Source organism: Rhinoderma darwinii, chromosome 11, assembly GCF_050947455.1.
Source record: "Rhinoderma darwinii isolate aRhiDar2 chromosome 11, aRhiDar2.hap1, whole genome shotgun sequence".
In the NCBI taxonomy this organism is placed as follows: Eukaryota; Metazoa; Chordata; class Amphibia; order Anura; family Rhinodermatidae; genus Rhinoderma; species Rhinoderma darwinii.
The window spans coordinates 99,661,542-99,677,020 of NC_134697.1; the positions used below are offsets into that span (position 1 = coordinate 99,661,542).

Genomic DNA, 15,479 nt, shown 5'->3' on the forward strand with positions numbered 1-15,479 from the left:
GCTCTTCTATATGCCAGGCCACACCTTGCCAGCTCTTCTATATGCCAGGCCACACCTTGCCAGCTCTTCTATATGCCAGGCCACACCTTCCCAGCTTTTCTATATGCCAGGCCACACCGTCCCAGCTCTTCTGTGTGCCAGTTTCCAAGTGTCTATATACACGCAGAATGACAGCAGTGATACTTTGCTTATAAATGAATTTGATTTGGAAATAAGCAGGAGCATCTTCTTTTACCTATCCAACTGATGCATCTAGTTCACATGGACATCAATCAAACGTAGATAGTGCACGGATATTTAGCCCGACTAATAGATTTAGCAACCTATTAAAGGAATTCCTCTGAGATGTCGAACGAGTTTATAGAAATTCTTTCAGGACCGAGTTATTTTGGGCCTTGATGACACAGAGATTTTTTTTTCGTCACTGCATTGTGAGGGCCATAACCTTTTAAATTTTTCCATGTACATTGTCATATAAGGGCTTTTTGTTTTTGCGATACGACTTGTATGTTTTAATGCCACCATTGTGGTGTACATATTCATTTTTTGGGGGTAAATGGGAAAAAAAAATATTCTGCCATTGTTTTATGGGTTTCGTTTCCCCGGCGTTCACAGTGCGATATAGATGACATGTTCATTTGTGCACGAGATCACAGTCAGATGTGCTGGACGTCTTTTATGCCATTTCTCTATACACAATTTCTTCATATTTGGCGCCAGTTTTGCCAGTAGTAAAATAACGTAATAATGGGCCGGGACTATATTTTTGTACCAATTTGCTTACAAAACAATTAACTATTGACACAACAATAAGTATGTAAACTCCTGCGTGTGATGAAACCACATTGTGCCAGAGGCAATCCGTCATCTATACGTTCCACATTTCATTAACCCCTGATGGTCCAGCCGATTTGGGGCCTTAAGGACCAAGCACTTTTTAAAAAAAAAATTCATGGTCATACCTTTTTTATGTTTTCGTCGATGGAGCTGTTAGACGGCTTGTTTTTTCGTGTTGTATTTTTCAATGCAAAAAGAAAAAACAATTCTGCTCTTTTTTTTTTTTTCTGTAAAAACAACACATCAATTTTATTTTACGGATCAGAACGAATACAGGGAAACCAAATACGTATATTATTTTTTTTACATTTTTAGTACCTTTACACACAAAAAAATCATGTTTAATGGGAAAAAGTTTTTGCGTGCCCTCATTCAGAAATCTCTCATTATCTATTATAATGTTGACCTGTATGAGGGCTTATCTTTAGTAGTACTATCTTTAGTAGTAGTAGTTGTAGTATCTTTAGTAGTAGTATCTTAAGTAGTAGTAGTATCTTGAGTAGTAGTAGTATCTTAGTATCTTTAGTAGTAGTAGTAGTAGAAGTAGTATCTTGAGGAGTAGTAGTATCTTTAGTAGTAGTAGTAGTAGTAGTAGTAGTAGTAGTAGTATCTTGAGGAGTAGTAGTAGTATCTTGAGTAGTAGTAGTATCTTGAGTAGTAGTAGTAGTAGTGTCTTGAATAGTAGTAGTAGTATCTTTAGTAGTAGTAGTAGTAGTAGTAGTATCTTGAGGAGTAGTAGTAGTATCTTGAGTAGTAGTAGTATCTTGAGTAGTAGTAGTAGTGTCTTGAATAGTAGTAGTAGTATCTTGAGTAGTAGTATCTTCAGGAGTAGTAGTAGTAGTAGTAGTAGTATCTTGAGGAGTAGTAGTAGTATCTTGAGTAGTAGTAGTATCTTGAGTAGTAGTAGTAGTAGTAGTAGTAGTGTCTTGAATAGTAGTAGTAGTATCTTTAGTAGTAGTAGTAGTAGTATCTTGAGGAGTAGTAGTAGTATCTTGAGTAGTAGTAGTAGTGTCTTGAATAGTAGTAGTAGTATCTTGAGTAGTAGTATCTTCAGGAGTAGTAGTAGTAGTAGTAGTAGTATCTTGAGTAGTAGTATCTTCAGGAGTAGTAGTAGTAGTAGTAGTGTCTTGAGTAGTAGTAGTGTCTTGAGTAGTAGTAGTGTCTTGAGTAGTAGTAGTGTCTTGAGTAGTAGTAGTAGTAGTAGTAGTGTCTTGAGTAGTAGTAGTGTCTTGAGTAGTAGTAGTGTCTTGAGTAGTAGTAGTGTCTTGAGTAGTAGTAGTAGTAGTAGTAGTAGTAGTAGTAGTAGTGTCTTGAGTAGTAGTAGTGTCTTGAGTAGTAGTAGTGTCTTGAGTAGTAGTAGTGTCTTGAGTAGTAGTAGTAGTATCTTCAGTAGTAGTATCTTCAGTAGTAGTAGTAGTAGTAGTAGTAGTAGCTTGAGTAGTAGTAGTGTCTTGAGTAGTAGTAGTGTCTTGAGTTGTAGTAGTGTCTTGAGTAGTAGTAGTAGTAGTGTCTTGAGGAGTAGTAGTAGTAGTATCTTTAGTAGTAGTAGTAGTAGTAGTAGTAGCTTGAATAGTAGTAGTGTCTTGAGTAGTAGTAGTGTCTTGAGTAGTAGTAGTGTCTTGAGTTGTAGTAGTGTCTTGAGTAGTACCGTAGTAGTATCTTCAGTAGTAGTATCTTCAGTAGTAGTAGTAGTAGTAGTAGCTTGAGTAGTAGTAGTGTCTTGAGTAGTAGTAGTGTCTTGAGTAGTAGTAGTAGTATCTGCAGTAGTAGTAGTAGTAGCTTGAGTAGTAGTAGTGTCTTGAGTAGTAGTAGTGTCTTGAGTAGTAGTAGTGTCTTGAGTAGTAGTAGTGTCTTGAGTTGTAGTAGTGTCTTGAGGAGTAGTAGTAGTAGTAGTAGTAGTAGTAGTGTCTTGAGTAGTAGTAGTAGTAATATCTTTAGTAGTAGTAGTAGTAGTAGTAGTGTCTTGAGTAGTAGTAGTGTCTTGAGTAGTAGTAGTGTCTTGAGTAGTAGTAGTGTCTTGAGTTGTAGTAGTGTCTTGAGTAGTAGTAGTAGTAGTAGTATCTTCAGTAGTAGTATCTTCAATAGTAGTAGTAGTAGTAGTAGTAGCTTGAGTAGTAGTAGTGTCTTGAGTAGTAGTAGTGTCTTGAGTAGTAGTAGTGTCTTGAGTTGTAGTAGTGTCTTGAGTAGTAGTAGTAGTAGTAGTAGTAGTGTCTTGAGTAGTAGTAGTAGTAGTATCTTTAGTAGTAGTAGTAGTAGTAGCTTGAATAGTAGTAGTGTCTTGAGTAGTAGTAGTGTCTTGAGTTGTAGTAGTGTCTTGAGTAGTAGTAGTAGTAGTAATAGTAGTAGTAGTAGTAGTAGTGTCTTGAGTAGTAGTAGTAGTATCTTTAGTAGTAGTAGTAGTAGTAGTAGTAGTAGTAGTAGCTTGAATAGTAGTAGTGTCTTGAGTTGTAGTAGTGTCTTGAGTTGTAGTAGTGTCTTGAGTAGTAGTAGTGTCTTGAGTAGTAGTAGTGTCTTGAGTTGTAGTAGTGTCTTGAGTAGTAGTAGTAGTAGTAGTAGTAGTGTCTTGAGTAGTAGTAGTAGTAGTATCTTTAGTAGTAGTAGTAGTAGTAGCTTGAGTAGTAGTAGTGTCTTGAGTAGTAGTAGTGTCTTGAGTTGTAGTAGTGTCTTGAGTAGTAGTAGTAGTAGTAATAGTAGTAGTAGTAGTAGTAGTGTCTTGAGTAGTAGTAGTAGTATCTTTAGTAGTAGTAGTAGTAGTAGTAGTAGTAGTAGCTTGAATAGTAGTAGTGTCTTGAGTTGTAGTAGTGTCTTGAGTTGTAGTAGTGTCTTGAGTAGTAGTAGTAGTAGTAGCAGTAGTAGTAGTAGCAGCAGTAGTAGTAGCTTGAATAGTAGTAGTGTCTTGAGTAGCAGTTTTTATTGGTACCATTTTGGAATACAAATAATTTATTGAAAATGTTTTTTAAGTTTTTTTTTGGGGGGGGGTGTATAAAAAGGAAATATAATTGCGACAGTCCCCTATATGTTTTTTTTATGGTTTACCCTATTTATTTTTACCAAAAAAGGGGTTTATTTTAAGGGGGCGAATTATTATTATTATTTTTTTACTAAACTTAATTAAACTTTAATTGCCACTAGGGGACTTAAACGCTGTGATTATTTAATCACATATATAATGTTTTTATAATACGTAGTACATATCAGTACAGTCAGTACATTGACAGGCAGCCTGTCAGGTCATGCCATTTTGTTGGAATCCTGGTTGCCATTGTACCCATCGGCAACCCGTGATGGCATCGCTATAATAGGAAGACTGAGGGAGTCCCTCTTGACCTCGTATCGGCCCAGATCAGAGTTTTCTCTGATCCCGGCCGTTACATCAGGAGCCGGGTGTCAACACCCTGGTTAAACCGAAGAGAATTGGGGCTCCTGCCTCTGCCTTATGCTGGTTGAATGAGTGTGTGTTTGTTTCTTGATGTCTCCTTTAACATTCACTTCCATCCAGTGGGCCGTATATTGGTTGTTTTTGAGTAGCCATTGCCAATAGTTGGAGCAATCTGTGACCTAAGTTAATAATCCTTGGTTCGATTAACAGCATATTGTTGCTTAGGGGTGGGATCGGGGATTTCTCGGATGTATACAATCTCACACTGGACTGTTTGTTCGTATTACTATTTACTTCTTTTTATGTTACTTATAACTAAAAAATAGTCTAAAGAAATGTCACATGAGGCCCAACTGACTGTGGAATTTGTTTTTTTTGGGTTCGCGTCAGTGCGGTTCATGCACATGACTGCCAATAATGCCCACTCAATGTGTGCTTAATCTCTAACCCACTGTTAGGCTTTTTCCTATAATCCGACTCAAAATGTGTGATTTAACATATATATATATATTGAGTTAAACTTTGCTTTTTAATACAGTTGAAGCACTGGTATCCCAACATATACTGGCCAAATGTATGCCAAAAGCAGACTCTTTTGTTATACTATTTAGCTGTAGCAACCAGTGTCAGGCAGCTGCTGCAAAAGCAAATCTGAACGTGCACGTGATGAGAACAAATAGTCAGAACATATATGGAATATTGTGTACAGTTTTGGGCTCAAGAGTATAGGTAGACATAGAGTTTGAGCATGATTAAAAGCAGGCAACAAAAAAGATGAGCAAAAATTGGAGTTGTTTCGTTATATACAGGGATGATGGAGGTTATGGCGTTATATACAGGGATGATGGTTGATATATACAGGAATGATGGGGATTATATATGGGGATTATAGCTGGAGCAGCCATCATCCATGTATATAACCCTCATCATCTCTGTACACAGACCCAGTGGCGGATCCTCATATGAGCGGTTCGGGCGGCTGCCCGGGGCCCAAGGCTCCCAGGGGGCCCATGGCCGCCCAAAAAACACATGCAGGGCGGCTGATGGCCACATTCTCGCGGTCGTCGGTCCATTTCCATTGTCAGGAATATGTGTCCCTGCACAGTGTGATACTGTCAGCGATGGTTGGACACTGTCCGTATGTAGGGACACAGCCCTTTGACAAGTGAATCGTTTTGCTAATACTTCCACAGAAAGTTGGTGTTTAATATAGACACGACGTGGCAGGGCGGTGGCGGAGAGGGGGGAGCCCAAGCTTGGGGGAACCGCCCAGGGCCTATGGTCTACTTAATCCGCCACTGCGCTGACCTGGTATTATTCACCATGATAACCACTATGATTAGTTTGCACCTCTGCAGTTGTAAAAATGCATTGGGTGGTCTACTGGGTTGGGGCCCACTCAGATATGTTTCGCCCCCCCCCCCCCCCCGTGTGCTAAACCCCTAGCTATGCCTCTGAGAAGAGGTCATCTATATTTTATTCCCGTAAAGTCCCCATTAAGGCATATCAAGGTGTTTTTTATAAAGATTGAACTTTGAAATAAGTGCACGTGTGACGATTCTGCATCGACTTGGAAACACATATAAAATTTTATTTTATCCATCTACGTTACAATAGAAATGAAAGGAGTGCATGTTCGAAATAATTGAGGCTCATTTGTGTTTTGGAGTGATGGGTCGCTTATTGCGCTTCTCAGATTTCAAGTACTGGCTGAGTTTTGGCCGGGAGGCAAGGCGTTCCACATAGGCAGAGAGCAGAGGGAATGAGGTCAAACATTTTGGGTCAAGGTCAAGATGACAATGAAGAATGTCCAACAGGTTGTAGTCAGCGTAAGAAATCTGAAACAAGAAAAATTATTATCATTAATCTCAATCCCGAGCTACATCTCCCGTACAAGCCAGGGCATGCATGCCAGGGTATCTTCACTAGCGCAGTAGAGCACACTTGCCTCAACGGTCAGCTGTGACTGCCCAGAACCAGTTAGCCACCTGGGAAGCCAATGGTACCTACGATCAATCTTTGTGACTACCCAGGGCTGCCCGAATTGGGGACATACCGCCCAAGCTACGTCCCACTGGCAAGCAAATGCCCGTGGCTTCCTCATAGTGGCCCATGAACCACTAAAGTTTAATTCGAAATTAGAAAACTCCCCCTTATAAAAATTTCTTTATACTACCCCCAGAAAGAACTCCCAATCACTGAGCCTAAAATCCCAGCCAGTCCGCCCCTTGTTGTTCTTCAAACTATACCCCCAAGACTATTCGGTCTCACCAGCCAAGTGTTGGACACCATTGTTTACTTCTCCTTACCCAGATAATTTCCCATGTTATACCTATCCCTTCACTAAACCCTTGGCGCCAGTTATGGCTCCTTACTAGGACAGGCACAGTTCATCACACTTTCAATTTATTTTTATCTTACCTTATCTCCAACCACAAATTTGGTTCCATTGGAATTTTTAGAAAGTATCTTCTCGAATGCCGACAGCTGATTGGGCAGATCATTTATATATTTCTCTTTGCCGGTCTCCTGAAAAAAAAAAAAAAAAAAAGGATGCTCTAATTTGCATGTTCAAAAATGACAGGAAGTTGAATGTGTTTTTTTTCTATACATATAGTAACACAATTACAATTTTCATATTCAATTGTCTGTATGGGACTCTAAAAGAGTTCCAGAGCTTGACACAGTCCCCGAGAGGAAAAACACCAGTGTAACACACATGGCCGCGGACCGCCGGGATTACTCGCCTCCTGACGGCCGCAGCCATGGATCAGTGAGCGCTGGCCCGCATTTCCTCCTCAAGAGACGACAGCGATCACTTCCGCTTCACTCTGCTGTGTCCCGTAGGTAATTTTCAATTCACACGCACCTGAATTTGATACCAAATTAGCCCATGATGACCCTGGACTATAAGAAGAGCCCTGCCCCCTCCTTCATTGCCTGAGCGTTGTTGTTGTATACCCGTGTTAGTCTTTACAAATGGTGCCTTGAGTGGTGTTTTCCAGTTCCAGTGTTCACGTTCCTGCTACGTGTATCCAGTATCCCGTGCTACCGTGTTCCTGTGCTGTACAGAGTTGGAGTCGTGTTGTGTTGCCTATTACACCCGCTGTGTTTCATCGCACCTGTTGTCTGTCTGCTACCAGAGTTCCCTCCGAGCCTAAACCATCGCTACTGTCTGAATTGCCACGGGTACATTATCCAAACTATAGACATTGACTTTGTACCCTGTTTGGCCAGCTGCTATCCCGCTACGGCGGTACAGCCCTGTGGGTCCGCACCCCCGCCGTGACAACCAGCAAGTGACAATGTGACAACGGTAGCTGCATACAAAATTATCCCCATCAAACAGTGAAACCAAGAAGTTTATATGAATTCTCCATTCTGCTATTGTCAGTGCTGCATCCTGCCTATCTAGTCTCCCGCAGTATCAAGTGTTAGTTTAGTAGCCAGTGCAATAAGTGGAATATTTTACTTCTCCATTTTTTCAACATTTGCTCACAAGACCACCGTGCGACCTCGATGTTTTCCTCTAGGGTTAAAAGTGTGATGGCACAGGTTGCACAAACAAAAGCCATTGTGGAGCTCTAGTACAAAAAAAAAGAATTAAAAGAATCTATAGCGCCAACTACTGCATGTTTCCAGTCATTGCTGATGTCGGCTTACTTGCCAACAGTTCTGATTTCCGCAGGACTGTCCCACGAACTGGACCATAAAGGGGTGGGATTTGTGCTAATTTGCATTAAGAGGGGGCTTCTGGTAATTTTGGAGGTGTTCCTGAAAACAGGGGTGGAGTTTACGTTTCTTAAAGCGACCCTTCGGTCTCGGGACAACATTTTAAATATGATGGTGTAACGCTAATGGCCGCTAACGGCCTACTTCCCCTGGTGGCTGCAAGCGTCTTTCACCTCAATGCAGGCATCTCCCTCCGCCACGGGGACGCTGGTGTGTTTCTTCCTGGTCCCCACTCCCGTAGGGTGCGCATACGCTCTGTTGATCTCTTAAATGGCCGGCGCACACCACTAAAAGTTTCCCTAGCCTATCCCAGTGCACGCTGGGATACATAATTTGGCCTGCCCTATTCCCCAGTGCCTGAGCAATGTTGTGCCTTTCCTATGTTTGTCTTGCAAATGGTTCCTTAGCTGTATCCTGAACCCTGTATCCCGAATCCCGTTTCCTTATTCAGTATCTGTGTCTAGATCTAGTGCCTACGTCGAGTGTCCGAGACGACTTCACCATATGTGACCGTGCCAAACCCAGTGTCTGAGATGACTGCACTACTCCAGCCTGCTGTCCTAGCCAAGTCCAGTGTCCGAGACGACTTCACTACTCCGGTCCGGAGTCCTAGCCACACTTCATTATCCTGCACAGGCCGCTTCCCCCCTGACTGTTTGGCATATACCCACTTCTGACCTTCCAGGTACTTTATCATTACTGACTCTGTTGATCATATCAGCTGCTCCGTTACGGCTGAGTGCTCCAGTAAATCCACATACCGGCCAGTTGTTACAGATGGGTTATATGGAGAAATATTACCTGGTGCCCTCCAGTTCGGCCCCTCTGCCGTGGATCTGCTGTTTTAGGTCCCACTCTGTGCTGTGCCAAAATAGGACACTCCCACTGTTCTCGGATTGGCGAGAGATGCTCACATGAGCAGTTCTGTCCAATCCGTGAACAGAGGGCGTGTCTTAGACTCAGTCTGAGAAGCGCTGTGGACATTTTGAGACAACACAGAAGGGACCCTTAACCATTCACGGCATAGGGGGGCAACTGGAGTGTACCAGGTAATATTACTCCATATACCCCATCATCTTTATAATTTTATCATGAGATCGGAGATTCCCTTTAAGCTTTCTTAGACTAAATAGAGATTTAGCACAAAACACATACATAGTCAAAGAAATACAGACGACCGTATTTCTGCCTCAAGTCCTCCACGCCGTCGTTCACCATGTCGATAAGTGCGCTCTCCTGATTGTTGCTGCCGTTGATTCCTTAGTGAATAATAAGAGCGTGTTAGGTCGAATCAAGTGCAGGAACATTTAACAAAAACTCTAACTACAACATTACTGTATACAATGTATATGGAGACCCACCGTGTACGCGGCCCAGGTATCTCAGGATGGTGTTGCTCTGATACAGATCAAAGTCTCCATGTTGAAATCGAGGAAGTTGACCAAAAACCTGCACAACATATTGAGCATTGATAAATAAACTGAAAAGTTGAGGGAAGGCGGGTACAATAGAAATAACCATCAGACATGCCCGTACCCCACGCAATATCCAGGACCACTTCCTATAGCGTTTTTTTAATTGGTCCAAAGTTCTGTGGAGATTGATTTCGTATTATATATTCATAAGGGTTGGAGCTTCATATTCGGACACAGCGCTCAAAATATAGTAATGGATTAAAATAATACAATTCCGGCTGTTTGCAACCACCACTAGGGGGAGCTTATTGAAGATAGATTTCCCGGGGAAGATTCACTAACACTGGCAGTTTATACAACTAAATTATTAAGAGGTGACCATCTAGTGCTGTCTGTGCGCCAGAAAATTACATTTCTGTTATAATTTAGGAGAGTGCCGTGCAAAGACAATGCCGATGGGGCCTCCGCCAATTTGTTTTGGTAATCGGTGGCGAGCCCGGCACGTGCTCTGACTGGTATACCCCTTTCAGCCTAGATCCAATCTAGGTTTCTCCACGGAGAGCCACACAGGGTCAGGGTTAGTGCCGTAGTAGGGCAGACCTACTTTTATAATTTAGGAGAGTGCTGTTCAGAGACCATGCCGATGAGGCCTCTGCCAATTTGTTTTGGCAATCGGTGGCGAGCCCGGCACGTGCTCTAACTGGTATACCCCTTTCAGCCTAGATCCAATCTAGGTTTCTCCACAGAGAGCCACACAGGGTCAGGGTTAGTGCCATAGTAGGGCAGACCCATAACCGTAATATAGGCCTCGCTATGTGGCCTATATATATGTATGTAAAGTACTTATACATAACACATTGCCCTCTTTCTCTCTAGATAGATATGCATTCTTATGTAAATGTATTTATATGTTTATGTATGTGCTAATTCCGATAGTCTGGAAGTTCCAATAATCCAGCAACACCGACACTCCTGAGGATGCTGCATTATATCTTCTCTTCAATAAACTTTACTGACACAGTCTCAAGAATTACATTATGACACAGAAAATAAACAGCTTGACAGGTCATGGGAAGCATCTCACCGCTTTCTTCTTTAGGTCACTTTTTCCAGAGAACCAGTCTGCAATCTGCACTTCATCCTCAGTCCATGAAGCCCCCTGGTCAGATAGTAACAGTCTGATGGGCTCAGCCCTTGCTAGAAAAAAAATAAGTATTCCACTAGTGAGGACATTTTGTCTACTTTTTTACAATCCCGGGCGATCAGTTGTAATCTCCAAGAAAGTGCTCAATTCTTATACAGCACCACCACAGGTGTAATGAAGAATTACATGGTGCTCATTAAAATCACAGGGCTGTCCATCTAATGCAGGACATGCTGGGTGCTCCATAGTGAGAGACGATCTTTGTAGCCGCTCTCTGCTTAGGTTAATTAATGGAGGTTTTGAATAAAGGACCCCCACCCCCTCTTTTAACTCAAAATGCCCTAATAGGGTAGTTGAACATAGTTTATAACAGGGGTCAGCAACCTCAGCCACTTGGGGCATGGTTTACTAGCACACTTCCCTCTCTTAGTGTCCAGAGCCGTTATGTGCTTAAGGGCACTGCACACCGGGAGAGGAAGCGCCCCTTTATAAAGCGCTTGGCGGCACTTGGCAGCTCTGATCACCAGGAGGGAGAGCAGTACTTCATTTTGTTTGCCGCTGCTGAACACGTGGCAAGCACACAATGCGGCACCGCTCTCTCTCCTGGTGTTCAGTGTTGCCAAGGGCATAATGAAGCGCTGCTCTCTCCTAGTGATCAGCACCGCAAGGACGCCGTACAGTAACCGCTTTGTAGGAGAAAAAGTTAGCAAAAGTTGTCAGTTCTCTCTATGTGCATCCCCCCAAGCTGGTGTTCAGTAGCCACAGTCTCTCCTCTGTACAGCGCCCCCTATCTGGTGTTCAGTAGCCACAGTCTCTCCTGTGTACAGCACCCCCCATCTGGTGTTCAGTAGCCACAGTCTCTCCTGTGTACAGCACCCCCTATCTGGTGTTCAGTAGGCATGGTGTGTCCTGCGTACAGCGCCCCACCAGCTGTAGTTCAGTAGCCACAGTCTCTCCTGTGTACAGCACCCCCTATCAGGTGTTCAATAGCCATGGTCTCTCCTGTGTACAGTGCCCCCTATCTGGTGTTCAGTAGCCACAGTCTCTCCTGTGTGCAGCGCCCCCTATGTGGTGCTCAGTAGCCACAGTCTCTCCTGTGTACAGTGCCCCCTATCTGGTGATCAGTAGGCATGGTGTGTCCTGTGTACAGCGCCCCACCAGCTGTAGTTCAGTAGCCACAGTCTCTCCTGTGTACAGCACCCCCCATCTGGTGTTCAGTAGCCATGGTCTCTCCTGTGTACAGTGCCCCCTATCTGGTGTTCAGTAGCCACAGTCTCTCCTGTGTGCAGTGCCCCTTATCTGGTGTTCAGTAGCCACGGTCTCTCCTATGTGCACCCCACCAGCTGTAGTTCAGTAGCCACAGTCTCTCCTGTGTACAGCGCCCCCTATCTGGTGTTCAGTAGCCACAGTCTCTCCTGTGTGCAGTGCCCCTTATCTGGTGTTCAGTAGCCACGGTCTCTCCTATGTGCACCCCACCAGCTGTAGTTCAGTAGCCATGTACGCACTACAGATAGATCATCTTTCCAAAGATAGTCATAAACAAGGGTAACACTGAAATATAAGATTAATTAACTACGGTAATTGTTTTATGTAAAATATGTGGTAACAGTTTGTCTTATATGACTTTTATATTTGCATGGCACACTGAGTACTTCATCAGTGATTTTTTTTCTGGCACGACATACAAAAAAGGTTGCCTACCCACGGTTTACAAGCTGGACAGACAAATATAAGTGTAAAACTTGTACATTTAAAGAAAAGCTCCACCTTGAACAAAATGTCACTGTTTACACTGTATATTCTCCTATGAACACCATGTTACAGTTTATATATGGATATAATCTACATGAAAGTCTAGTAACTGTGTACATACATTACTTATCCTGTACTGATCCTGAGTTATATCCTGTATTATACTCCAGAGCTGCACTCACTATTCTGCTGGTGGAGTCACTGTGTACATACATTACTTATCCTGTACTGATCCTGAGTTACATCCTGTATTATACTCCAGAGCTGCACTCACTATTCTGCTGGTGGAGTCACTGTGCACATACATTACTTATCCTGTACTGATCCTGAGTTACATCCTGTATTATACTCCAGAGCTGCACTCACTATTCTGCTGGTGGAGTCACTGTGCACATACATTACTTATCCTGTACTGATCCTGAGTTACATCCTGTATTATACTCCAGAGCTGCACTCACTATTCTGCTGGTGGAGTCACTGTGTACATACATTACATTACTTATCCTGTACTGATCCTGAGTTATATCCTGTATTATACTCCAGAGCTGCACTCACTATTCTGCTGGTGGAGTCACTGTGCACATACATTACTTATCCTGTACTGATCCTGAGTTACATCCTGTATTATACTCCAGAGCTGCACTCACTATTCTGCTGGTGGAGTCACTGTGTACATACATTACATTACTTATCCTGTACTGATCCTGAGTTACATCCTGTATTATACTCCAGAGCTGCACTCACTATTCTGCTGGTGGAGTCACTGTGTACATACATTACTTATCCTGTACTGATCCTGAGTTACATCCTGTATTATACTCCAGAGCTGCACTCACTATTCTGCTGGTGGAGTCACTGTGTACATACATTACATTACTTATCCTGTACTGATCCTGAGTTACATCCTGTATTATACTCCAGAGCTGCACTCACTATTCTGCTGGTGGAGTCACTGTGTACATACATTACTTATCCTGTACTGATCCTGAGTTACAACCTGTATTATACTCCAGAGCTGCACTCACTATTCTGCTGGTGGTCACTGTGTACATACATGACATTACTTATCCTGTACTGATCCTGAGTTACATCCTGTATTATACTCCAGAGCTGCACTCACTATTCTGCTGGTGGAGTCACTGTGTACATACATTACATCACTTATCCTGCACTGATCCTGAGTTACATCCTGTATTATACCCCAGAGCTGCACTCACTACTCTGCTGGTGGAGTCACTGTGTACATACATTACATTACTTATCCTGTACTGATCCTGAGTTACATCCTGTATTATACCCCAGAGCTGCACTCACTACTCTGCTGGTGGAGTCACTGTGTACATACATTACATCACTTATCCTGTACTGATCCTGAGTTACATCCTGTATTATACTCCAGAGCTGCAGTCACTATTCTGCTGGTGGAGTCACTGTGTACATACATTACATCACTTATCCTGTACTGATCCTGAGTTACATCCTGTATTATACTCCAGAGCTGCGCTCACTATTCTGCTGGTGGAGTCACTGTGTACATACATTACATTACTTATCCTGTGCTGATCCTGAGTTATATCCTGTATTATACTCCAGAGCTGCACTCACTATTCTGCTGGTGGAGTCACTGTGTACATACATTACATTACTTATCCTGTACTGATCCTGAGTTACATCCTGTATTATACTCCAGAGCTGCACTCACTATTCTGCTGGTGGAGTCACTGTGTACATACATTACATTACTTATCCTGTACTGATCCTGAGTTACATCCTATATTATACTCCAGAGCTGCACTCACTATTCTGCTGGTGGGGTCACTGTGTACTTACATTACTTATCCTGCACTGATCCTGAGTTACATCCTGTATTATACTCCAGAGCTGCAGTCATAGCTTTGCAGGAGAGGCTTCCAGCGTTGTACGGCTGCCTAGTGAAGCAGACCCTTATTTCTAATCTTATACAACCCCTGCTGCTATATGGGAAGAGGTTGCTGTAGCCTGATGAATAAGACGCAATATTATGAGGCGATGCCTTCCACTTCTATGTTTGTCAATCCTGTATATGATCATGAAGTAGTGAAGCGGCACTTACCTCTAACTGGGAAGTAGCTCAGTGTATATCCAGACACTAAGAAAATAAAAAGACATTGTTGACAAAGTCAAGACATGGAAATTTTTGTAAACAATTAAGATGAAAAAAAGGGTCTGCTTTTCTTCTTTTTTTCAGAAACAGCGCCACTCTTGTTTATTGGTTTTGTCTGGTATTGCAGATCATCACTATTGAAGTGGATGGTATTGAGCTGCAATACCAAATACAACCAAAAGACAGACGTGGCACTGTAACTGGAAAATAAAGCAACCCTTTTTACTAATCTTGGATAACCCATTTGGCAGAGCTCAACTTTTAGGGCTCTACTATTTCTGTAGCAGCACCAATTCCCTGATCCCGGTTGCAGTCAGTTTTTCAAGTGTCCCTAGCTGCCTCTTTTTATGTCATTGTCTGTATTTAGTTTAGAGTAGATTGCTTTATGGCACCCTTTTAGCCGAATAAGATGCGAGTCGCAAATTGGAGGCGGAGCAAGACGTAAAGAAAACTAGCTGCAACGGGAAGCAGAATAACGAAGCTGGTTATGTAATGAGCTGAACTCTAGAAGTAAGTGACTTATCCTTCAGACTAAACACGCTGACTAAACTGCTTTTATACAGAAACAGCGCCACTCTTGTCTATAGGCTGTGTCTGGTATTGCAGTATTCAAGTTAAATACCAGATAGAAAATCACACTTAGCCGGTCAGTGTTTAAATTGAATGAGTAATAAGAAATGCAAGAAAATAGAAAGTAATATTACGAAAGATACCGGAAATATGTGCAAAGCCGCCAGTAAAGTGGCGCAAAGGGGTCAGTTCTTACTTGTTGCGGTGGATTTCTCTTCTCTTGGAGCTTTCCTGGAACACATTCCTCTTCTGATTAGTGGATTTGAGATGCCGGTTTATATAGAAAGTGACTTCTGCTGAGTCACAGTGAGCGCTACACAGTCTACTGTGTAAGGGGAGGGGGTGTTACATCCGCAGGTAGCCACACAAGTACAGGTTGGATGTACTATTGTCATATAAAGCTAGGTGAAAACACCCCAATTTTTTTTTCATATATATGTGGACATGTCAATACTTTATTCAAACAGTATATAAATATAAAAGGCTTAACAATAATTGATTGAACAA

At 42.5% G+C, this 15,479-nt stretch overlaps 1 protein-coding gene across 1 annotated transcript; it reads right to left on the reverse strand.

Annotated features, from left to right (window-relative positions):
* Positions 1–5,818: 5,818 nt before the first annotated feature.
* LOC142663535 (glutathione S-transferase P 1-like) lies at positions 5,819–15,241 on the reverse strand. The gene is made up of 7 exons (XM_075842264.1): positions 15,169–15,241; positions 14,352–14,387; positions 10,448–10,560; positions 9,310–9,397; positions 9,104–9,207; positions 6,638–6,745; positions 5,819–6,054 (listed from the first exon to the last, which is right to left on the reverse strand). The coding sequence occupies exons 1-7, from the start codon at positions 15,212–15,214 to the stop codon at positions 5,869–5,871; spliced, it is 681 nt and encodes a 226-aa protein (XP_075698379.1). The 5' UTR covers positions 15,215–15,241; the 3' UTR covers positions 5,819–5,868.
* Between the last annotated feature and the right edge of the window lie 238 nt (positions 15,242–15,479).

Coding starts and splice junctions, on each gene's coding strand:
- LOC142663535 (XM_075842264.1), bottom strand. CDS start 15,214: ATGTGTTCCAGGAAAGCTCCAAGAGAAGAGAAATCCACCGCAACAA. Junction 14,388..15,168: donor AGAGAAATCCACCGCAACAA/GTAAGAACTGAC, acceptor TTATTTTCTTAG/TGTCTGGATATACACTGAGC. Junction 6,055..6,637: donor AATTTGTGGTTGGAGATAAG/GTAAGATAAAAA, acceptor TTCTTGTTTCAG/ATTTCTTACGCTGACTACAA.